The 24,303-nt window shown below is 50.5% G+C and overlaps 1 protein-coding gene across 3 annotated transcripts in view; it reads right to left on the bottom strand.

Annotated features, from left to right (window-relative positions):
- Positions 1–24,303, bottom strand: part of MERTK (MER proto-oncogene, tyrosine kinase) — a 62,877-nt gene that overhangs the window by 26,309 nt on the left and 12,265 nt on the right. For all 3 annotated transcript variants that reach the window (XM_067532812.1, XM_067532811.1, XM_067532813.1), the window contains exons 3-7: positions 22,809–22,909; positions 22,372–22,545; positions 12,797–12,883; positions 10,262–10,377; positions 1,814–1,997 (exon numbers count right to left, since the gene is read on the bottom strand). In XM_067532812.1, coding sequence (XP_067388913.1) covers positions 1,814–1,997; positions 10,262–10,377; positions 12,797–12,883; positions 22,372–22,545; positions 22,809–22,909 — 662 coding nt within the window. The remainder of the gene's footprint in view (positions 1–1,813; positions 1,998–10,261; positions 10,378–12,796; positions 12,884–22,371; positions 22,546–22,808; positions 22,910–24,303) is intronic.

Consider the following 24,303-nt stretch of genomic DNA (forward strand, 5'->3'; position numbering starts at 1 on the left):
CCGTGTTTCATGACTCCCAAGCAAACCATCACACCGCTGGCCCCGTCCGAGTGCCAGCCGCATGCCTGCGGGGTGATGCCAGTGGCTGCTTTCACGGAGATTCCCTGCCAACAAGACGTGGACCAGAGCCCCTCACGAGCACTGGAGAGTCCAGTGCGACTATCCCAAAGGGCTAACTCCAGCCTGGGTGACTGGGTCACGTCTCCCTACCACTGCCCGTGTGGCGTGAACTGAGATGCCCCTCTCAGACACAGTAGGCACCACTGGCTCAGCGTGGCAGCTGGATGCCCTCGCCCCGGGGCCGCCACGCTTTGCGTTGGAAGGGCCAGAGCCGGCCATACAGTGAGGGAGGGCGGAGCGCGTAAGGAGCCTCTTTCCTCACCCTCAGCCCAGGGCACCTGGGTCCCCACAGGGCTGGAAACTCACTTAGGCCTGACAGCAAGCACCGGGGGTGCCCAGCTGCCATGCCAGCTGGTCTTTGACAGCTCTAAGGAGCCAGGATCTGTAGTGTGGGGGGCACAGTTAGCCAGTGCTAAACGGGGGATGCGCTGCTCCTCTCTGAGGGCCTGATCCCTGCACCCCAATCCCCATGGAGCAGCAGTGAGCCTGTACCCAGCCGGCCAAGGGCTTATTCACCATTGCCCTGTCTCTGCTGGAGGCAGAGGGTGTGACCTGCTGCCAGCTCAAGGTGGGAGTGGTTTACACGCCCTTTGCACTAGTGTAAATCACTGCACAGGGTGGCGGTGAACGGAGCACAAATACTCCTCCCAAGCAAAATGCTGAAAATTCACCAGGCTCCCAACTCCCCTTGACCAGACCCGCCTCTCCGGACGCTGATGGCAGGCTCTGGGCCAAGCTGCCTAGAGCGCTAGGGAAGCAGTGGGGGAGGTGGGTGGAGGAAGGGGTGCTGGGGGGTTTTACTGTCGTGATTCTTTCTACACCAGAGCCGTGAGGTTCAGTGCCCCAGGAATCCTGATTTGCTGCATTCTGGCCATGGACAGCTGTTTGTATTCCCCACTGTGCAGGGCGCTGCACACGCAGATACAGCCCCTGCCCCGGGGAGCTGACAACACACAGGTCTGTGTCAACCTCCCCAGAAATCCCCTGTGCAATGGGGTCACTCCCCGTCTCCGGCTGGCTCTAGGGCTAGGTTGGGTGTCTCTGTCTGAGAGGGCTGCTTTAGCTCAGACAGGCCCTGGTTTGAATGCAGGAGTCCCCGGGGAAGTGTCATGCCGGCAGTCACACTAGAAAATCACCCTGCTCCTTTCATGGCCTTAAAATCTAGGCGTCGACGAACGAGTTTGGTTTTTAAACTCACTTTGGAGTTACATTTACGCAAATGGACTCGCTGGTGCTAATTTCCAGAGACTCTGTCCCAGTGAAAGTCCTTTGGAAAGGAGACAAAGGCCCCTGAGAAAAAAGAAGTAACAGAGGGATGGGAATAAACTGGCCAAACAAGAGTTAAAGCCACCACAATGTGGGCTGGACAGTGGCTTCTACGTGGTGCAGCTGTGATGCGGAGGGCAGGAGAGCACAGGGAGATGGCCAGCTGGGATTTCTGGGACTGACTATGAGGGCCAGCTGGCACATGCCATACGCATCTCTGCACTTCCAGTGCCAGCAACGAGCCAGCGCTGCCTGGGTGCTGGTGAAGGAGCTTCTGGTGAACCATCCCTTGGGCCTTGCCATAGAGCAGTCAGTGCCCTCTTGGCAAATTTAACCCTTCACCAGCGTGCCGCAAAGAGCCCCACAAAGCACAGATTTACAGACGGGGTTGGGACTCTGTCCTCGGTATTATTTGCTCTTTTCCTACCTCCCTCGGTCGTGCTGGCCAGAAGCCAGGGGCTGAATGGAGACCAGCCAACTTCATTCATGCAGGAAACACGAATGCTGTACTTCACCATGGGCTGCAGCTGCTGGATGTGATACAGATGAGGTGGCACAGAGGTGTTCCAGATCAGAAACGAGCCGTTGCTCAGTGGAACCGCTTCCCTGACCTTAATTGAAAAGCAAATCAGAGACAGGGATTATTCAGGAAGAACCTGCTGTGCCAGAAGCATGTTAGGAATTTTAAAACCGTAAACAGGATCTAGAATTCTGCCCGTCCGCCTTCCTCTGCACTTCCCTTGATGAGCTCTTAACTCTTTGGCGGGAGATTTGGGAGAAGTTTCATGGTAGGCAGCAAGGTCAAGACTTCCAACAAACACTGCCTACCATAAGAACAGTCAGACCAACGGTCTACCTAAGCCAGTGTCCTGACTTCCGACAAGTGGCCAATGCAAGGTGCTTCAGAGGGCATGAACAGAACAGGCCATCATCCAGTGAGCCATCCCTTGTCGCCCAGTCTCAGCTTCCGGCAAACAGAGGCTTGGGACACTCAGAGCATGGCGTTGCATGTGTTCTCATCTTAGAGGAGGACACAGAATATCTATGGTAAAATACACAACTGGTCTGCTTTGTGTGCCCTGCTGCCAACGTAGGAATAAACATAAAGCGGAATGCTGAAGCAATGACTTGGAAGCGATGGCCCTTGGTACTGAATTCCCACTCTAAAAGCTTAGCGAGGGGTATTCCAACACACTTCTATTCAGAGAAACGTCTTTTTTATTGACAATCCTCCCAAAATTACATAGATCCTAAAAAGGAGGATTCTGCAGAGTTATAAAGGAAACAGACTCCACTGAGGGTGCCAGGGTGATGTAATTAACAAGTTGTTTTCCTTGTCATTACTCAAAACCAAAATACACTGTCAGGTGAAAGGCATGATGGGGGATGAAGCAGCCAGTCTCAACACAAACTATATGTAGTGAGATCAGATGGAAGTCACAGAAAGATCAGGATCTTATCTTGAATCTACAAGGATTTGACTCAGCTCTATTCTGATTTGGACTTTTGGTGTACCACCTCCAGGTGAATGCCCTGGAGCTCAATTAAAATCCCTGTTTTTTACAAGATGGGAAACCTTACAATGAAAAGTATCAGGGCCAAAAACGTGAAAAATCTTCCAGAATTCTTACTTATAAAGCAGACTGTAGAATTAAATGCACACACTCAGTACCCCAAACCTTCCAGTTAGTGCCCAGATTAAAAAACCAGCACTGCTATGAAACAGTCTGCAGCTGGGTACCTGCATGCAAACCAACATACTATGCATCACACCTGGCTTCAGAATTCCCATGCCAGGACTGCAGCTTTTTAAATGGAAGAGGAGTTTAGCATGCCCACTCTGAAAATATGGACATGGATTTCACCAAAACAATCCAGCCTCGCGCTGCTGCACGGAAAGGCAATTACGTGGTCAAAACCACACTCAGAAGAGGTATGAATGTTATGCAATTTCTCATGCCCGCTCCACTTTTCCTCCTTCACACATTCAGCAGAATGAGTTCCTAGTACACAACAAAACACTCGCCCAGCATGCAGCACAGGCTGGAGTTGTGGGAGGATGTCTGAAAGGAGCAAGAAAGAGAGGAACCAGAAGAAGTAAAGTAATCAGCAATTAACCAGCAGAAAACTCAAGCTAACACCAACCTTGCCAACAGTATTGAGTTCTACCATCACTAGAACTACCTGATTTTGAACAGCTCCCCCCGGAGACTGTTTTCTAGCTTCAGGCAACCATGCAATTTCTGCTCTTCCCACGTATATTTTAGGGTGAACCATGCTTGGGAAGCTCCGAATTCAGCTTGTGTTCGAGAGTCCTTGTGTTGCACATAGGTTGTTTCAGGACAGCCAGCAGCCCGGGTTTGCATTCAACAAAGAGAGGGCCAGTATGTCTAGTGCTTAGTGCACAGGACTGGGAGACAAGGGCTCCAGAGTCAGCATTGACACTGGGCAACACTCACAAGCAAAGATGAGACAGTCAGCTTCAGACGCACAAACCAGACAGAAATATAGGGTCAGAAGATCATTAGATGCTGCTAGATGCTTTGGCAAGAGCCTTTAGAACAGCAATCAAAACCATCTGCTGCCGCCGCTGGTTCATTTATCAGCATGTAAATACTGTGTTATATTTCCAGCTGTTGGATCCTCTTGTCTCAGCCCTACACACTGTCGAATGTGCTATAAGGAGCCAAAGGGGCAAAAGAAAGCTGCCACACTCAGCCCCACAGCCTTTTGAATGCTTCAGCAACAGCTGGGATGGGCTTGATTTCCAGGGGCGCAGCACGCCCTCAGCCCTCACTGGCTTTCTCTGAGCTGGGTCTGCTCAGCACCTCCCAATGCCTGGCCCTGCATCGTTAGATCACAGTAAGTGCCAAGGGAGGATGCGACAGAGAGAAACATGGTCTTTGAAAAGCTCCTGCCTCAAAACAAGTTGGATCTTTTTTAAAGTAGATGTTGGGGGAGAGGAGGGAAGGGAAGAACATCCCATGAGACACCCTGAATCCAGATAAAGATGACATTGACACCCAGTTCTTTGAATATCCTGGGTGAGAAACTGCATCGCACAACATCTTCCCTCAGAGTGCTATTCCTGCAGGGATGTTCCCAGTTTGCCTTCCAGGACACTGCTCACAGGGGCTCCCATCAGGACTGGTCAAGGTTATGCCTTGTGCTTTCCAAGGGACTCATCGTTAGCAGGGGGCTGAGGGATGCGATTTACTCCATCTTGTTCAGCGATGAACATGTGTTAAAGGAAGAGGGCCTAGCACTGCCTCTGATACAAGTCCATCACTCGTACTGACATCAACAGGAGATGACTATGCATGTCTGAGGGTAGAATTTGGTTCACAAAATGTTAAGCAAAACCTTAGCGATATTACTCTAACTAAGGGTGAAATAAATATATCGAGAATGTTTGATCAGTGAAACGAACATGCAAATGGATTCCTAAATTACAAGTGACTGGTCATGATTATCCTGCTTTGAGCAAGGGGTGGACTAGATGACCTCATGAAGTCCCTTCCAACCCTCATCTTCTATGATTATGAATCCTAAATCCATCTGAGTTCTCTAGATTCTTTCCAGCGGGGTCAGTCAGACACAGGTCATTTGGAACTGGAACACATGACTGAATTCCTGGCGGCTGGGGAATGCGGCATCCGTTGTTATCGCTTACATGGTCAAGAATTAATTACACAATTGGCAAGAACGCATCACCTGACCCAGGCTGAATAGCTAATGAGGTGCGAGTACAGTGGCTTAGTCACTGCTGTGCTTCTTGCCAGGAATCACATCTTGTTTTCCCGATTTAAAAGGCTATTGCCTAGTAATGGGCCGTGCAAATTAAATCAAAGTAAATTCCTTGCCCCTCCACCCTACTTCCGGAGCTTTAGTAAGAATGGAAAGTTAAACACCATGCTAATGTTAGATTGGATAACTTCCCCAGAGAAAAGGCCTGGGCAGAGTTTTCACTTTCACCGTCCCTCATATGCAGTGGATTAGGAAATGGCAGAGGAAGTGTCATTTAAATCCAGAGACAGTGGACGTGACTGAGAGCAAATGGAAGGAAGCTAGGTCTTACTCACTATTTTGATTATGTATACTATTCAAAATTGTAATTAATCAACAGGCCAGGTGCTATCAGAGCCATGACTCAGAGGGATGCAATGGAATGCTAAAGAGGTCGCCTGGCCTTTCGTGGATATTCATCCAAGCCCGAGACATTCCTGATGCAGCCAGCTAGATCAAAGAACCCTCTCTCCGCTGTGTGGGGGAGACTTCTTAAAACTCAGATGGTAGCCACCACAATACGTTGAAGTCAAATGACATTTTTCCTGAAGAAGATGCAACCTTTGAAATGAGCATCCTAAGATGTATGCACCCTGAGTAAAAGGGTTAATAACTATGGGATTGATGAGCGCTGACACTTTGAATAAGCCAGAGTTGTGTTTAATTATATACCACATGGCATTTCCTTCAGCAAATCAGTAGTCAATCAAATTAACTATTATTCTGATTAAGGCAAAAACAAACCAGTTATAAACACCAGCTTAATTACCAAAGAGCAGAAAAAGGCCTGGGTGCAGGAATGCTCCCTGCCTTCCGTGGTCAGATCTGCATGTGAGCGGCTTGCAGAACTGCACCCAAAGCACCTATAAAGAAATGAATATCTACACTCATTCAACTGTCTATCAGGAAACCATCCTTCTGATTGCCAGCCGAGTACCAAGAGTGAAGAGGTGCCGTGTGTCTTTGAGTCTCCCTGTGGGTGTTTTGAATGGTTTATTTTGCTTTTGACGTGCTTTATCAGCATATAAAGAGGGACAGATATTAATGCTACATAAACCTTTCATCGCTTCTAGCTCGCCCCAGTGGAAAAGCTGCAGATGCCAGCCTGGATTCTCCACATGACAGGGGCTTGCCCAGCTAATGGCTAGGAGCTTTCAGAGCTTCATTCTGCCTGCCAGTACAGCTGCAATATTGTTAATTTGACACGAGACGTGCTGAGCAGGATCTGCAACCACGTCAGACTCAAACATCTAGTGTCCCCTTGGGAGTGTCTGTCTGCACTTCAGATGGTTCCTGGAGCCGACGCTCACCTCCCGTTCCCTGGGCTGGGCTGGGCGCAGGGACGATGCATCCCCCACTCGTCACAGAATGGCTCTGACACCCCCCACAAGGTGCTACTGATGCCTGCAGGCTGTAGCAGCTTCCAGAGGCCCCATAGTGCAATGCAGATAGACTAGGCAGCAGCTCACTGGTCTAGGGGAAAGACACTTGCCCTTGTACAAGTCCACACTGTCCATCCCTGGCGATGGGGGTGAAGAAGGGAATGCATACTGGGCACAGCCCTGACACTTCACATGTTGGCACATCACGGCCCCGACGCAGCGGCCCTTTGCCAAGCAGGGATCTACTAATCCCTGGGGAGCAGAACTGCACTGGTGGGGCTGCTGGGAAACCCTCCACTGCTACAGAGAACAGGCCAGGATTAATCATTTAATTCCCCTGCATGGAATTCAACTGCCGCTAGTGAAATCTGAGCCAGCAGCCAGATGCGCACAGTGCAGTGATTAAACATCAACATAAACCCGCGCCAGCCAGACAGCAGCTTGGCCACAGAAAGTACCAGCTTCTCAGATCTTTCCAGGGAAGCCAGCTTCTTGCTGGCAGGAGCACAGTGAGTGTCGCCCTGCTGCACCAACAAGATGGTGACCACATCTCCCGATGCTGCTGTAATACAGTCACCGTGCTAAGAGAGTATCACCGCATGATGCCTCCTGCTTTTGCCGTGAACTCCCAGCAGAGATGGCACTGGAGACCCTTAACCGGTGCTAAAATCCCATCCCGCTGGCATCTCTTAACTAAATTAGACTCTGTCCATGCAAATGTCGCTGTGGAATCAGTAACCAACCAGCATCTGACTTCACACAACACTACACAATGGCTTGCTATTTCAAAGTATTCACACTGTCCACACTATGACTATATATGCAGAATTGCACAAATCCCACAGAGCTTTTCCCCAAGAGAGCTCAGAGGCGGATAATTGCATCCTCTATAACTCCTCTCTCCACACAGTATGTGTCTCATACTTCTTTTCTGGCTAGTGGAGGTCTTTCTGTCTCTCCGCCCAGGTAAGCTGTGCTTGCTGGAAGCAGCCCAGAGGAGGGATTGTGATTCAGACACGCACAACCGGCTCTCAGAGTGTCACAATTCACTGGCTTCTTCTTGTTTTCAAGGCGATGCAGTTTGCTGCAGTCTTTTACAGGGTGCAGCTTATCTCCCCCTGTGCCCTGGCTCTGCTCGGCTGCTGGTGTGCGTGAGAATGGGGAACACTCTACTGGCCCTGTTCCCATCCTGACAGCTCTGCACCTAGCTGCTGCACCAAGGCCAATTTTCCGTTAGAGTCAGGCTGTCGTTCTTCAACAGACCCTGCCTTGGAGCAGCATGCAATGTTCACACATTGGAGAATGCCCAGTCATTAACCTTATCCTCTTTTCCCTGCACTGGGAGATCTGGAACCAGGAAATTATGGACTAAATATATCACCCAGATCTACAACCATCCATCTGTTTGAAAGTTAGTGCATGTAACTACACCCAATCCTGTCCTAGGCACCACTCCATTACAGCCCTGTGTTTCATAGGAATGCAACACAAGCTAGATGAGCTCTGTAAATATAGCAACTAAGACCTATACCAAATATCTTGCAGGCATCTCACAACTGATTTAACCAAGTTACAGCTGCACAACCACTGACTGTGGTATGTAACCTATTGCTTAAATCAGCTTTCATACCAGAGGACTCGACAGTAGCTAATGTAATTTTAAAAAAAGGCTCTAGAGGCGATCCCGGCAATTGCAGGCTAGTAAGCCTAACTTCAGCGCCAGGCAAATTGGCTGAAACTACAATAAAGAACAAAATTATCAAACACACAGAAGAACATAATATGGTGGGGGAGGAGTCAACACGGCTTTTGGAAAGGGAAATCACACCTCAAAAATCTATTAGAATTCTCTGATGGTGACAAAAAGTATGGACAGAGTGTACTTGGACTTCCTGAAAGTGCTTGACAAGACCCCACAACAAAGACTCTTAAGTAAAGAGTAAGCAGTCATGGGATAAGAGGGAAGGTTCTCCAGTGGAGCAGTAAGTGGTTAAAAGATAGGAAACAAAAGGTAGGAATAAATGGTCAGTTTTCACAATGGAGATGTAAATTGCAGTGTCCCCCAGGGATTTGTACTGGCACCAGTGCTGTTCAACATATTCATAAATGAGCTGGAAAAAAGGGGTAAACAGTGAGGTGGCAAAATTTGCAGATGATACAAAATTACTAATATAATTAAGTCCAAAGCAGACAGCGATGAGTTACAAAGGGATCTCACAAAACTGGGTGACTGGACAACAAAATGGCAGATGCAATTCAGTGTCGTTAAATGCAAAGTACTGCACATTGGAAAACATAATCCCAACTATCCATACAAAATGATGGGGTCTAAATTAGCTGTTACCATTCAAGAAAGAGATCTTGGAGTCATTGTGGATAGTTCTCTGAAAACATCCACTCAGTGTGCAGCGGCAGTCAAAAAAGCGAACAGAATGTTAGGAACCATTAGAAATGGGACAGATAAGACAATAAATATCATAATACCACTATATAAAGCCATGGGATGCCCACACCTTGGGTACTGCGTGCAGTTTGGGTCACCCCATTTTAAAAATGATACATTTGAATTTGAAAGGGTGCAGAGAACAGCAACAAAAATGATCTGGGCTACGGAACAGCTTCCATATGAGGAAAGAGTGAAAAGACTGGGACTGTTCATCTTAGAAAAGATATGTGTAAGGGGGGATATGATAGAGGTCTATAAAATCGTGAAGGGTGTGGAGGAAAAGTGTTATTTATCCCTTCACATAACACACAAACCAAAGGACACCTAATGAAATCAATAGGCAGCAGGTTTAAAACAAACATAAGGAAGTATTTCTTCACACAATGCACAGTCAACCTGTAGAACTGGTTGCCAGGGGATGTTGTGAAGGCCAAAAGCATAACTGGGTTCAAAAAAGAATTAGATAAGTTCCTGGAGGATAGGTCCAGGAATAACCTGGGGTTCTGGATGTCCCTAAGCCTCATACTGCCAGAAGCTGGGAGTGGGCGACAGGGGTGGATAACTTGTTAATTGCCCTGTTCTGTCCATTCCCTCTGAAGCACCTGACACTGGCCGCTGTCGGATGCTGGGCTAGATGGACCATTGGTCTGACCCAGTGTGGCTGCTCTTATGTCAGTGAATTGAAAACCAGCTCAGGAAATCAGTGAGCGTTAGCAAACCTGGTCTCTGGCTGTCCCTTGACGATCTGAGCACATGCAGACAGTTTCTTCTACTTCCTCCAAGACACAACTCTGGGAGGTCCCCAACTCCAGGGCCCACAGGGGAGCCAGCACTGCCCACTGCAAGTGTCTGGCCATCAAGGACCTCACGGCTTTGACACCCTGACCTCATCAGAGTCTTGACCATTCTGGGACCCCAAACCACCAGCCCAGCAACATGCAGATGGTACTTGGCCTGCCAGCTGCTCCACACAGACACGACCCATGTCCTTTGGCTGGTCCAGCAGATCCTCTGCCACCCCTAGATGGAACGGGAGCCTGTGATCTTATTTCTGGAATACAGAGAGGGCCCGAATCTCTTTCACTTACCCCAACGTGGAGCAAATGAATTAACAGAGCTTCTATGGGGCTACGGCTGGCTTATACCAGTGTATGCAAGAGGAGAGGCAGGCCCAGCACGGCTGATTAGCTGTCTACTGTCTCCCTGTGAGAACCAGGCCGTGGCAAACACAAGTGGCTCGACTTGCGACGCCGGGGCTTACTTGGATGCTGCAGCTGTTGAGGGGCGAATAGCCGTCGAAGCCTGGGACCCAGGATACCATGAGGCCATGCGCTGTTCTGTTCAGGATACGCACCTCAGATGGCACAGAAGGAGTTCCTAAGTTAGAAAAGTCCCTACGGTCAGCTCTAACGGAGGTGAATGCCAGCATCTTTGAACACAATGCAGGGCATGTGTTCCCAGCTGGCAACCGGCTACAGCGCGAAAACATGCATTGGCACGACTGGCAGGAGAACACCTGCCCATTGAATTCAGTGTCGTGAGGCGGCAGATGCCTCTGCCTCCCCAAGAGGAATAAGCTCGGCCTTCCTCCGGGTAACAGCAGGACTGCCCTGTTGGGCACGGAGGAGCAGCACAGCCAGCAGAAGGCAGGTTCAAGCGATGGCAGGTTCAAGCGTGGAGGTTCAAGCAGGTTCAAGCGTGGAGCAGTGGTATATGGGGATCATTTGGGCTGCCCCCCGTGCTGGGAGCTTGCCTGGAAGACTAGTGCCGTTTGAACCCATGCAGCATCTCCACAGACTAACTGCTATGTCGCACGTGACCGTGCTTTAGAATCACCCGTCGTGCACATGGCTGCCCCGTGCAGACAAGCCACAGGGCCATGTTCATCTCTGCAGCACTGTCGCTCGGCATGAGCATGGGTGGACTCAGACCCTGCCGGGTTCTTTCCCTTCAGCCGGGAGAGCTGCTCTCCCTGGCCAAGGATCACCAGCCTATTGCCCGGGCCCCCTCTGATCTGCAAAAAGGCAGCTGGATTCAGCCGAGTGCCAAATGCTCGCCAGGACCCCGTGCCGACAGCCATCATCAGAGAGCTGGCAGGAGGCTGGCTGCCACGGGCTGGGCAGACCTGCCCTGCGTGACAGTAAGAAACACGTTTCTTCTCACGGGCACGTCGCTCGGAAGAGGGTGACTGGATTGTCTTAAGGGGCAGGGGAGGGAGGCTGGTGGCTGGGATGCCAAAGGGCCAAGGCAAGGCTCTCTTGGGGGAGGGGGAGACGGTGCTGTGTGGGAAGGCAGGGAGAAAGTAGCTCGCTGAGGGAGAAGGGGACTTGGAGGGGGAAGCAGCAAGACTGCTGGCCATCTCCTGAGCCCACCCCAGCTGCCCCCGTTGGGAGGGACACATCAGAGGCAAAGCACAGTGCTCACCGTTACATTTACGTAACAATACACAGAGGTAGTTTATTGCTCTCCCCAGTGCCAATGGTGAGCGACTGACTGGGAACAGCTCCTGCACGTGCTTTCAACTTTCCCCTCAGGGCCTGGCTACCTGAAGGAAGAAATGGGGCCTCTGACCCTCCATGTGGGGTACCTGCTCCCCACACTCTCCTCTCCCATGGCCCCCAGGACAGGAGCGCGTGGCATGTCTTAGGGAAAACGCTCCCTTGGCCCCCTGCACAGCTCACGCTTGTGAATTTCAGGAATTCCCAGCACTTCCTCTGGAAACCCTCTGAAGCTGGTGTGGGCGAGGAAGGAAGCGAATGACACAGCTCTTCCGAAATCTCCACTCCATTTGACAGCTCTGCTTTCAAGTGAGCTCTCGGGTGCTTTCTGCTGCAGTTATAGCCCTGCGGAGGCCCAGCGTTCCAGCCGGCAGAATGGCGGCATGGGATCCTCTTGCATTAGCTTTGTGGTCATAATCGTCAGGTGTCGTTTTGTTGCTGCAGTGGCTAGTGAGGGAGTGGAAGGCAGCATGCTCTGTGGTGGAGTGGAGAGACTCGAACCCAAGCGCAGACACACTGTGCCTCCACCCAAATCTCCTGTGCCTTAGAGTCTATGGGATTTCCCCAGGAATCTTAGAGCATCTGTGGATTTGGTGCATCTTGTCTTTGGGGCTGGGGGCCATACCTGCTCTCCCCAACAATACGACCTGCAGGAATCTCTGCACGGCCTGGGAGAGAAGGTTTGAGACCAGGCTTTGGAGCACAGCTCTCAGTGCAATAACTAGAGCTGGACAAGAAACAGTGTTCCTGTCCGGTAAGAATTTTTCAGATTTTTAAAAATATTTTCCCATCCCGAAGTGGGATGAAAAGTCAAAATCTTGAACATTTTCACCAAGCAAAAATGCAAAAAAAAAAAAAAAAAAATCAGATTGGGTCAATTGAAGCATTGAGATCATTTTTAAAGGATTGTTTCTATCTTGAAATTTCTTTGTTTTTAACTTTTTTTTTTTAAAACTATAAATCAAATTTTTTAATTTTAAAACAAAATCGATTTCGACCTCAACAAGCAAACTTCGTTTTGTAAAATGTCACAGTGGGATCTTTGGATGATTTTGAAACTGTTTTCCAAGGTTTTTTCAAAACAGATTGAAACTGACCCTTTCCTGCAAACAGCTTTGGTTTTGATGAATCGGCATCTTCCAACACAAAATTGGTTGTCCAAAAATTCCCAGCCCTCTGTAACAATAACTTAATTCCACAGATTCACTACGATGCTTGGTCAAGTAGGAGCCAGGGACAGTTTATGATGCAGAGATCTTAGCTGCAGTAGAGAGACAGACTTCGTATTCATCACTTACCTTTTATATTGATCTGCACTTCATTCGATGCAGTTAGTCCTTTCCTATTGTGAGCTTCACAGCTGAATATTGCAGTTTCGTTAAGACCTGCAGGAGGATCAAATAAATACTATAACAGAACAATGGCAACACGGTGGTGAATGTTAGCAGGACAAAGGGAAGTCCTTTCATTACCCTATGTTTCTTTCAAGCTCATTAATTTCACTTGCCATACAAAGATACCGCTTCCCAGACGTTGTTCATCTAGCTATGAACCATGTCTGAGTCACATGAGGAAGAGAATTTAAGGGAAGATTTTGCTGCTTCTTTTGTTTTTAAAAAGTTGTTTCCTTTTCCCAGGAACATGAATAACCGGTTTTTGCACCAACCACTTCAAATTTGCCATATGCTGCATTTTTGCACATGCAGCACAGTAAGCAGGAGAGTAAGTTGACATTTTTGGTCCCAATGAAGCCAGGTGCTCAGATGCTATGGTATAAAAACCTATATAGAACTCCTACTCACTTCAGTAGGGCCAGGATTGCATCCAAATATTTGAACTAAGAAGCAGAGAACATAAGACAGTGAAACAAAGGGGGCAGAGCCAGTTCTGTAGCACTCGTGGCATTTCTGTCCCTAAATTGCAACAGATCAAACCACCCTTTGTCTCCTAGAGGCCCTGCTCAATCCCCCACAGCAGGGGCTTTTGGCCCATTTGAGAAATGGAGAGGCAGAAAGAGGAAGAATCCATGACATGATAGCCTTTAATCCTTTGGTTTGTTTTTTAAAGATTACTCAAATCCTCCAGGTGCGATAACTGCAGCAGAATTTCCCCCCAGACCCAGACATGACTCCTGCGCAGGGATAACAGTGCCTCACCCAAAACCTCATTTCTTACCAAAGGGAACGTGAGCCACGTGGGGAAAGGAGCATCCTGGACAACCACAATGGGACTGTGCGTTCCAGGGGATGTCGCCCGAGGGATTTAAAACCCCTCAGAGACCACCATGGTGCCATTGGGCTAGTGCCAAGAGGGGTTCACACTGCCCCACTGAAGCTCTCCCCACGGATCTGCTTCCACGGTCTCCCAGGCTATTTAAAGAACCACTTCCAGAGCTCCCTTCTTTTGCATTTCCCATGCACAAAGAGCAAGACATGTCCTACAGTGACCAGGGCTGGCTAGCCTACACCTCTGCTGGTTCTTTGGACACAGGATCAAAGCCTCCTGAACCCTGTGTAGCAACCGCTCCTAAAGGCAGAGGGACGTTGATGCTAATCTCTGGGCGTGACTTTTAGCCCACCTCCATCTCTTTGTCTGCCAGTTTCTTCATTCCCTCGGGCCTTGCAAAAGGACCACTGTGACCCAAATACTCAGCTGGGGTGAAGCGGCATAGCTCACTGCAGCCAGTGGACTCCCCTAAGATGCACCCCCTGAGGTTTTGGCCCTGTGCGACTATAGATTCACCTCTAACTGCCCGTAGGTCAGCCCAGGGCAGTTTAAATCTTATCTGAACATTTTAGTCCAAGTTTGGAAAGGCCCAGAATTCTGTCCATCTTGCGGCCAATCAATCCGCTTGACCTGCCCAGGCCCAAGTGTGGGTGACCCGTGGAGACCCAGGCGGAAGAGAGCAAATCCAAGTAGCAGTTGTCAACTGCAGTGGATTCCTCCTCTCTGGGCAAACAGCTCCTTTTGCCACTCGCCGTCAGGCACCTGCATTTCTGACACAAACCGGCGTCGGCAACGAAAGTGGGGAATGGGCTGGAAGACTCCATTTGCGGGTGGCGTGCTGGAACCCAAAAGAGGTGTGCACCCCTCTCCTCCCGGATCAGCTGCCAAGGTAGGCATGCTTCCTACAGCATATTCTACTGCTTACACCAATCCAGTTTTGAACCATGAATGTGAGATTGCACGGGCCAGTGTAAATGCTATTCTTTAAACTGAATTAGGTCCTAAAAATTCTGTAATTAAAAACTTTAAAATGCAGGGAGTGTCATGGGGCGACTGGTGTCAGGGCCCAGGCTGCCCCAACTGCATCCTGAAGGCTCGCCTGGGGGCAACTGGCCACCTCAGCCAGCTGTTTATTGGTTAACGAGCAAAGGAGGACCTGGAGCTAACGAAAGGCTACCTGAGTTCAGGTAGGGAAGGCAGAAGCTCACAAGGAGAGGAGCTCCTTGCAGAACACAGGGCCTAGGAGATCCCTAGGGGGGAGAGCCGTAGAAGGCAGGACTCCAGGAAGGCCTGGTCCCAGAGAAGGAATCCCCCCAAAGAACAGCAGGAAGCCCAGCTGCCAGGAACGGTTTGCTGAGAAGAGCTGCAGTTGGCCGGTCTCCACGGACCCCCGGGTCTGGAGAGGACTGTCCCCAGTAGCCGCAAGAGGAAGGAGCGAGAGACCCCTGCCGGTAAAGGGTCTGGACTGAGGGGAGCAGTGGGATTGGGGGGGGAAGGGGAAGAGACAGACAACCTAAGACCGTCTCCCAGCTCAGGCGCTGCGATGAAGGCGTTGCTTATGCTTTGTGTTGGCCTTTGCTGGTCATAAAAGTGATCCCAGCGCAGGGCTGCCATTCCCTACGCAAAGCCTCACTGAACGTATAGATGGCACATCAGGGGAAAACTAGGCAGGGCTCAACCACAGCGCCAGGCCCGCCCCCAAGGGGAGGTGTCAGGATGGCCTGCCTCAGGACACGGACGTTCTCCTGGGACTGTGGCTGCAAAGGGGTGCTGAGAGGAGAATTTGTCCCGCACCCTCTGAGGCTGGTTTTGTTGTGTGTGTTAACACACAAGACTTGCTTGCAGTGATCTTTGTGTGTTGCCCGGGCAAGCACCTCACCGACTGGAAACAAACCCTGCCAGCACTTCGGCTTCTTAAATGTGCTCCCGGGAGGGCATTTGAGCACGTGTGAATGTCTGAAGGATCGAGGCGCATATGCTTGTGGGTCGTCTGCTCTCCAGTGCATGCTAACCACCTTCTTGGGATTTTTGGTCCCCAGTGGATGGCTTTAAAACACAAAACAAAAGTAAAAGTGCCAGGTGGATGATCAACCCCAGCTAGGAAGAAATCATGGGACTGCCTGTTCCTATAAAGGCAGAGGGTGGTCAGCTGGAGGCGGGGATCTGCAGGAGGCAGGCTGGTGCTTCTGGCAGGAGGGAGAGGGATCCGTCCATTGGTCGGCTTGTCTGTCCAGTCCCCCTACCCCCCAAGGCAGATGGCCTGTAGGAGGATGGGGGAAGGGCTGCGCGGAGCAGGGATTCCCTGACAATGCAGCCCCTGGCTCAGGGGAGCTGGGGGCTGTTGGATTTATGTAGAACGGTTTGATTCTGGGACTGACGGAAGGGGCTGCTGGTAAATGGTGCCCTGAGGACAGGACGTGCGCGGGCTCTGGACATGGTGTTTAGTCCTTCCTCGGCTGGCGGGCCGGCCCAGCAGCCTACGCCATGTAGCACTCTGGCTGCTGACCAGAACGTGCATCAGCCCAATTTAACAATTGCTGGTGGGCGGCTGGTTTCTTTCACCCAGCCTGAGAGCTGCCCAGCTGTACCAGAACCCAAGTGCTGCCGAGGCCGGGGGATGCACTCACGTTCTGCAACCCGCCACCAAGACGGGCACTCAGCAAAGCACACCCGCATGCTGCTGGGGAAACGCCTACCCTGGGCCGCACACAACAGCCTTCATTGACAAGGGACCGTCGGCAGGGCCCTTATCCGAAAGGGCAGGTTTTGCGGTGGGGCCGAGGCCAGAACAGCAGGCGTTACTTCCAGAATCCAAGAGGAAGGGAAAGTATTGGCACAACATGGTCTGGGACCCTCTGGACACCTCCGCAGACTCAGAGCCTGTGCATCGTCTTTCCCAGCCCACTTCCTCCTCCGCTTGACGCGATCGACACGCTGACCCTGGGGACACACTGTTTGTTCCGTGGCAGGCACGACACAGGGACCGGGAACTGAGACCAGAGCCCTCCTTGAGAGTTTCGGGAGGGCGCCCAACCTTAACTGCCTTGTTTTAAACCAACGGGGAGCGGCGATTCTTTAAGCTGCTACCAGCCCACGGTGCTGTCCAGGGGAGGAGCCGTGCAGAGTCGTCCACCTATACATTTTTTGCCAATGGACAGTTCTGTGTATGAGGCACGGATTGCGAAGGCACTGTGTCCCCATCCACCCCAGGCACTGTGGGTTTTGGGGAGGAGAAGGGAGCATATTTTCGTATGCCCCAGTTGCCTGTTCCAGGGACAGAGTGGCTGGGAGCCTGCCTGCAGGGACAGTGTAAGGTGCTGTAGCCCCCGCTGGGCGGAATGAGAGCTGGGGAAAGGGATCGTCACACCAGCACTTCTGGTGTGTTCTGCTCTCAGGCTGGGCCCGGAGCCGCCTGCCCGCAAGTCCTGTTACAATTCCAGCACTGTATTGCCGCTAGCGCCCAGAGATGCATACCTGAGGGAAGGGAAATGGTCTCTCATGCCATAGGCTACTGCAGAACTGCAATACAAGGCAATGGAAGCTTTGCCACCAATTTGGGCTTTGGTAAGTAGACTATTACGTGGTGAGTTAATAAATCCTAGCTCACATGTTACAAATTAGTCACATTCAGAGCCTAGGCTACTGAAAAAGGGCCATTGGGTTCAAAACCCAAAAGGTGCAGTGAAACAAACCAGTGAATTGCTAGAACATGGCTCACTTTTACACCTTCCAGAGAGCCGGCTCACCTTCCAAGCAGCCCAAATCCACAGATCTCTCCTCTTTCCCAGTCTCTCAGTTTTATTTATCACTATTATTCCTTATTCCCTCCACACCCCCTACGTTCCAAACATTGAATCCAGTCAGAAGACAAGGACTCATTCAGCTTCTTCTCCCAACAGACTAGAAAGCAGAATGCAAAATAAAATCTAGTAATGCGCAAGAGGACACAGCTCATTCTGATGATGGATAAACTTTCTGTCTCTAGGACGGGTATCAAGATTTCACGCACGCTTGGATCCCCTTTATGATTATATGAGCAAGATCTTAATGCAGTATGTCCTGATGACTACAGAAATATTAACCTCACTAGTCATACTTCATATTACATGGACATTAACTAGAGTGTAGTTACAGAACTGTTCTAATTTTTGATACAACTAATTACCACCAATTCTAGTGCCGTGCCTGGCATCTCAAGGGGGCAGAGCTTGAGAAGTCTGCAAGGAAACACGTTGCAGGTTTCCGAGGAATTCCTAGTTTCCATTTTGATTTACACAATGTTTCTCAGCATCCTACTGCATCTCTTAAAGCTAAATATCTGGAGTGGAAATGTGGAGTTTCCTAACCACAAATAATTACAGGATGGTTCCTGTGGAATTAATGTGCCAGGATTCTAAAAAATATAGATGAGTTAAATAAGAGACCCAAGGGGCGATGGTAAGTAATGCAGGCATGAAGTATAGCTTTTGGCTATGTAAATTAGTGGTAATTGCAGAGATCAATCACAGGTGCTGGATCTAAGGATGCGGGGGTGGTTGAAGTGGTTTCCCTCATACGCAGGGTTCACAGTTTGGCTCAATGGCTCTCAGCGCCCCCACTATCCACACTGTTTCAGCCCCACTGCTATCACTAATTAGAACTGTGCTGTAACTACAGTACAACTATTCTTTAATTACCGTCCCTCTGTTATAAAGTAGGTAGGAGACAGAGAGCCGGGAGCACTTGGCCTGGCGGAAGATCGGAGGCCTGAACCAGCAGCTGGGAACCAAAGTTAAGGCCATGTATTACAGTAGATGTTTACAAGTTCACTGTCCAATACCTTTGGCAAAAGCATTGCTAGCGTTGCTAAAACCAGGCTTTCCTAAGAAGCAGTCGTTACTGGGTCTGTGTGAGAACGCACTGTAAAAGATTATCCTAGGGACATCCTGAGCTAATGCTAGATAAGAGGATGTTTTACCCAAGATACCAGGAGCATAATACAAGGGAGGTGACAATCAGATGTCCTGAAACACGTGAGTTGTTTGTCACAGTCTGTAAATGTCAGGGGGCCTCAACTTAACCCTTTGTCCAGTCGAGGGGCAGAGAAAGCCCTGCTGCAGACTGGGCCGCTCCTTGCCATATGGCACTCATGTGTTAGCATACCTGTAACCGTGAAGCCAAGATACTAGGACTGTGTTTTGAGGGCAATAAACCTGGCTGAGTGCCTTTGTCACTGAACTGTGCCTGTGGTTGTTCTTCTGACTAGTACTATCAAGGTCTGCTGAATCAACTACCTGCGCAGGGCTGGGACAGCATACGGAAAAAGCACACACACGCCTAACTGACAACAAAGTATACCCATCTCATCCTACCAAAATCAGACATATTCCACTAGCTCTCTCAACTCCCCCAAGCCTTTTGCACAGCTCTGTCTGACAGACCTAACTGCCTTTGCGTCCAAGTAGCTGTCTTTTACCAGTGGGACTTAATGTTTTGCAATTGGCTTTTTGCGTTTTTGCAGTTTTCATTTCCAAACTTCTCTCTTCTGGATATATTTTTCAGCTGATGTTGTGTTATGGACATCTTTACTTATTCACATTCCTGTTATCACAATGTTAAAAAAGCTTGGCACAATAATCCAAAATTGTTTAATGGGGAGCAGAGGCTACTCATTTACTTACTTTTACACGCACGCACAGAAGAGAACCTGTGTATTTCAATCCTATCTGCCTGTCAGAGGTGGGATTAGCCAGTGTTCTTTCCAATGAGCATTGTTTCAAAAGACATTTGGAAAGAGGATTTATTTTCACCTTTTAATTGTATAGGCCGTAATCACAGGAGTCAAGATCTGGTACTGAAACCCTTGCTCAATCAAACAGTCTTTGCCCATGCCACTAGTCCCTTTGATGTCAACAGGGTGACTTGTGTGAGAAAAACTGCTCCAATCATCAGACCTACAGTTTGCCAAATGTAGACAGAAAATGAAGAACGGGGTGAGTCAGATCTTCCAGCTTTTGCTGCCTTTTAAAATCTGTCTTTGAAGCCCAAGACATGCCAGCTGTAGCTTGTAGGATATACAGCTAGGAACCTCATATTAAGAGTGAATGACACAAATCCCCCTCTTTGCTCTTTATGGCAAAATCCACCGGGATTTTACATCAAGATGGTGCCAACAAGCCTAGGGTCAGTTGCAGGAAGGACTTGTCTTTCACCCTCGCTCACTCTGGTTTCCCATGACTCGTTCCCCTCCACACCCTCCATGCATCTGCCAGGCTCTTCTACATCCCCATTTGTTCTCTCTTCTGGGACCCCCATGCAGCTGCCGAGAGGAACCGGGTGCAACCTCATCTACACACACACACCCCTGTCAAACTCTAGCGTCACACCGATCTGTAGGCCAGGGTGAAACTCAAGAGGCACCAGACCCCCCAGGGATGGGTCTGGGGAGAGAGTGACCATGGGGGAAGACAAGGACCATGATCCTTTTCTCCAGCCCAGGCGTGCTCAGTGCAGCTAGGAGGAGCTGCAGTCCCACAGCCGCTCTGACCGCCAGTGGCCCCCGGGGAAAATCCAGCCCAAGGAACCCTTGCGACCCTGCACCCAGTATAACCCTCCCAGACTGATGCTATGCTCAAGACACTGACTGGCCAAACACACCTCATCCTGCTTCCGTGTGTGTCAGCTAAGAGAGCCCACCCCCCGGCGAGTCCTGCTGGCTCTCACTGACGTCCAAAGCAGGACTGCCGAGGATCCAGCCCCTTACAGGAAAGGAAATATAGGTGGGGACCCCTGCCGTGGAGAGGACCCCAGCCCCCATGCAGGAAAGGCCACTTTCACTTCCCCGTTTCATTCCATTTCCTCCAGTCCCAGCCCAGACATCTACACAGCAGCTTTGCAGCCCCGTAAGCTGGAGTCAGCTGACTCAGACCAGCTGTGGGTGTTTAACTGCAGTGTAGACACACCCCGGGGGCTGGGGTGGGGTGAAGGGCAGAACTGTGCTGGAGAAGCACAAAAGGCAAAGCCTGAGCCACCCACTGCCTTCACTTGCGATTCTGGGCTCTCTGCACCAAGACCAATATTTTCTTATCAGAACCAGCCTTCGCCAGAGACGCTGCACTTGCTGTGCCCTGTGGCGGCTGGGTGGGAAGGTCTGTTGGTAGATGGCAGCAGGTGAGGCAAACTTCCTTTTCCGAAGCAATTTTTGGCAGAAACTGGCTAGAAGCCCCAAAGCCAGCCCTTTGGCTTCAGGTGACCAAAGCTCATCTGTACGTCCCAGTGGGGAGATGTATCCTCGGTCCCCTTCGGGAGCTACTCCTTGTGTGACAAGCGACCCGTCCCTTCCACTTTGCAAGCATCCGCGCCACGGCTCCGCGGTCCTGCCAAATGCAGAAAGGCGGATCCAGAGCCTGCTGTCGTATGCAGGTCCCTGGGACCGCAGCAAGCTGCATCAGACAAACCTGCTTGACAACCCCTTGTTTTGCCAGGACTAGCCCATCACCGTACGGAGCCTTGAGGGAACAGCAAAGCAGAGACTTGCACCTCAGGAACAATAAGACACAGTCAGCTGACCCGAGTTAGGCTAACTTCACGGACTCTCCAAGCCTAAGGCATCATGCTGCCATCACAGGGATGTGCAAAGTCCTCCCTGCTAGGACAAGCAAAGGCAGCAGGGCTGAATGCCACAGTCCTCAGCATCATCCTCCCCTGGAGCAGCAGAGGAAAGGATCTGATGAGCGTTGAGAGAGAACATCGTAAAGAAGGGAGGAGTGCTGTCCGTGTGTGGGTACCTGAGAGCCACCCGCTGCTATAATCCAAGGGCACGTTGTCCCCTAGACAGGGTCCTTCCAGCACAAGGCGTAGGATGCTCAGTGACTTTCCCACTCTTTGTTCCATGGAAGGTGAGGTCTGCCCTTCATGGAACAGCTCAGCCATTTGACCTCCTAAGCCGGAAAACGTCTCAAGACCTGCACAGACCCTGGGAAACACAGACCCAGCACCTCGACACAGCTCTCCTATCTCCCCAGCTGCTGGGTGCTAGGAGCTTTCTCCACATGCTGCTAAGGGGAGGCCCAGATTTCCCATGGGAAGTCCATGAGACTGGCTCGGGAGCGTGATGTGGCAGCACATCTTCCCCCCTGGCAGGGGCTGCAGGTCGGGAGGGAATATGCTTTAGGTTACAACTGTTTGGAGAGAGCCTGGCTCAAAGCACAAGTTAATATGAGCCACTGAAGGGTCGCTTTCCATCAAGGTAAAGTGCTTTCCCAGACTCTCCCTTGAAGATCATGAAGAATCTCCCAGCACAAGTTCAGAACTGACACCATCTCAGAACAGCCTGCGAGCTCGCTTACTGCAACGCTCGTTTCGGATAACTATGGAAATTGGAGGCCACATCTGACTGGCCTAGACTTTGAAGAGCCCCTGGAGGGCACCTAAAGGCAGCTGGTAGCTTACCAGGGGAGGAATCCGGCTTTCCCCATCCAGGAGAGAAGTTTACTAACCCTTCTACTTGTTACTTCATGGTCCCGCTCATTCTAGTCGGCAAGTCAGTGGAGCTGACGTGGTTTCCTTGTTCAGATTCTGGAGGCAATGCCTAACAAGTTCTGTAACGTACCTATTCTCACAAACCATGCTCCTGCGATAGCACCCTCCACCAGCGGGCGACGCTCACCTGGCAGAGTCAGGACAGAGGGGGAAACATCCGGTTGGTCGTTCACACGGCTGCTGTTCCAAAACCAGTAAATCGTCACGGGCTCTGGGGGCCCAACCGCCTGGCATGTGAGGTTGAATGGTCTGTTCTTGGTAACATTCAGCCGCTGGGGTTGCTGAAGGAAGTGGGGAAGCCCTACATGGAAAGAAATGGAGCTGCTCTCAGTGACAACACTACTAACCAGGAATGCCCAGGTCTGCCGCTGGCCATGCAGCTGCAGCTCTCAGCACAGGCACCTGCCTCCCAGACCGACTGGGCACAGCCAGCCCGCTCCACCATCTCCTGCTCCTGGGCTGCTCGTCCCCACTCCAGCCCAACTCCAAACATGAGCCCCGCCGCCAGCTCTCCCACCGGCACTCGGCATTATCATGAAGTGCTTCTTCCAGGCCCCAGCTTACCTTCTAGCTGAATGAAGATGGGGTCGGAAACAATTTCATCACTGTGGATTTTCAGTTTGCAGTGGTAGGAGCCCTTATCTGAGTGCTGGGTGTTGGTTATGCTGTGAGGGGAGAGGAAAGAATCACACAGGCATTGTCACTCACCTTGACACTTATCGCAGGAACGGCTTCTGGGCCTCGGCGCAAACGCCAAGAAACGCAGTCCCACTTTTCTGCGTGATCTCAACAAGTGCTACCCACAAAGAACAACATTAAAAGCTTGTCACAGCTGCAAAGTCAAGCACTCGGACATTGCCGCATTAAGGCACCCATCCGGTGTGTATGTATTATGCTACAGTCTTTAATTGGCTCATTGACTTTTAGGCCAAAAGGGACCATCTTTATCCTCCAGTCTGACCTCCTGCACATCGCAGGCCACAGACCCTCACCCACCACACCTGTAACAGACCCCTGACCTCTGGCTGAGTTACTGATGTCCTCAAACCTTGATTTAAAGACTTCAAGTTAGAGAGAATCCACCATTTACACTAGTTTAAAGCTAGAAGTGACCCGTGCCCCATACTGCAGAGAAAGGCAAAACTCCACAGGGTCTCTGCCAATCTGACCCAGGGGAAAATTCCTTCCTGACCCCAAATACGGTGATCAGTTAGACCCTGAGCATGTGGGCAAGACCCACCATAATTACATGACCACATGCTTTTTTTCTCAGAAGACCCTGCTTCATTCAGCCAACAGGATGGCCACTTGCTGAGCAGCTGCACCACACGTTGTTTTATCCTCAGTGTTTCATGTGTGGGTCTGTTATTGCCACTATTCAAACCCAGCTTTGAAGACAGAATTCTGAACTTCCTCCAAGCCTCTTTACAGCGCTCAGCACGGCTGCATTTATTAGTGTTTATTTTCACAATGTCTTGGGAGGCGAGGGCCATTCCCCCATATGCCAGGCGGGGAACTGATGCACAGACAGGCTAACGTCACAAGTGTTCACTAATTTTGGGTGCACAATTTAAGACACCTGGGACCTGATTTTTCAGAGGACGTAGCATTCTATAGCACGTCACCTGTTCAAAGTCCAGCCCCCAGTGACTTCAGATGCGCACGGAGACCTCAGCACTTTTGCAGATCAGTCCCCAGGGTCTCAAGTTAGCCACCCAGTAAACAAGGAACACACAATTAGTGACCCTTCGGGAACATCTGGTTTAAGTGCTTTGACCAGTGTCACACAAAAACAGTGGCAGAGTCATCTCTGCATCCCCAGTCTTCTAGCTTAGCCAGTCGCTTTCGTTCAGTCTCCCCAACCAGTCCCAGTCGTCTCCCCTCTCCCTCCCGCCAGGCTCCTTCTGCCAGTCTCTCCCTATGGCCTGGGGCTGAAAAGGCCTAGGAGTAGCATTTTGCAAAGCACTTTAGGAGCATCGTCCCAACCCCCTTCAGCGGAACTTAAACTCTTAAGTGACTTTTAGGTGCTTTTGAAAATGTTTCACTAAATCACATGTTG

This window comes from Emydura macquarii, unplaced genomic scaffold (assembly GCF_026122565.2).
Source record: "Emydura macquarii macquarii isolate MOO-44397 ecotype Brisbane River unplaced genomic scaffold, CSIRO-AGI_Emac_v2 contig_3305, whole genome shotgun sequence".
NCBI lineage: Eukaryota > Metazoa > Chordata > Testudines > Chelidae > Emydura > Emydura macquarii.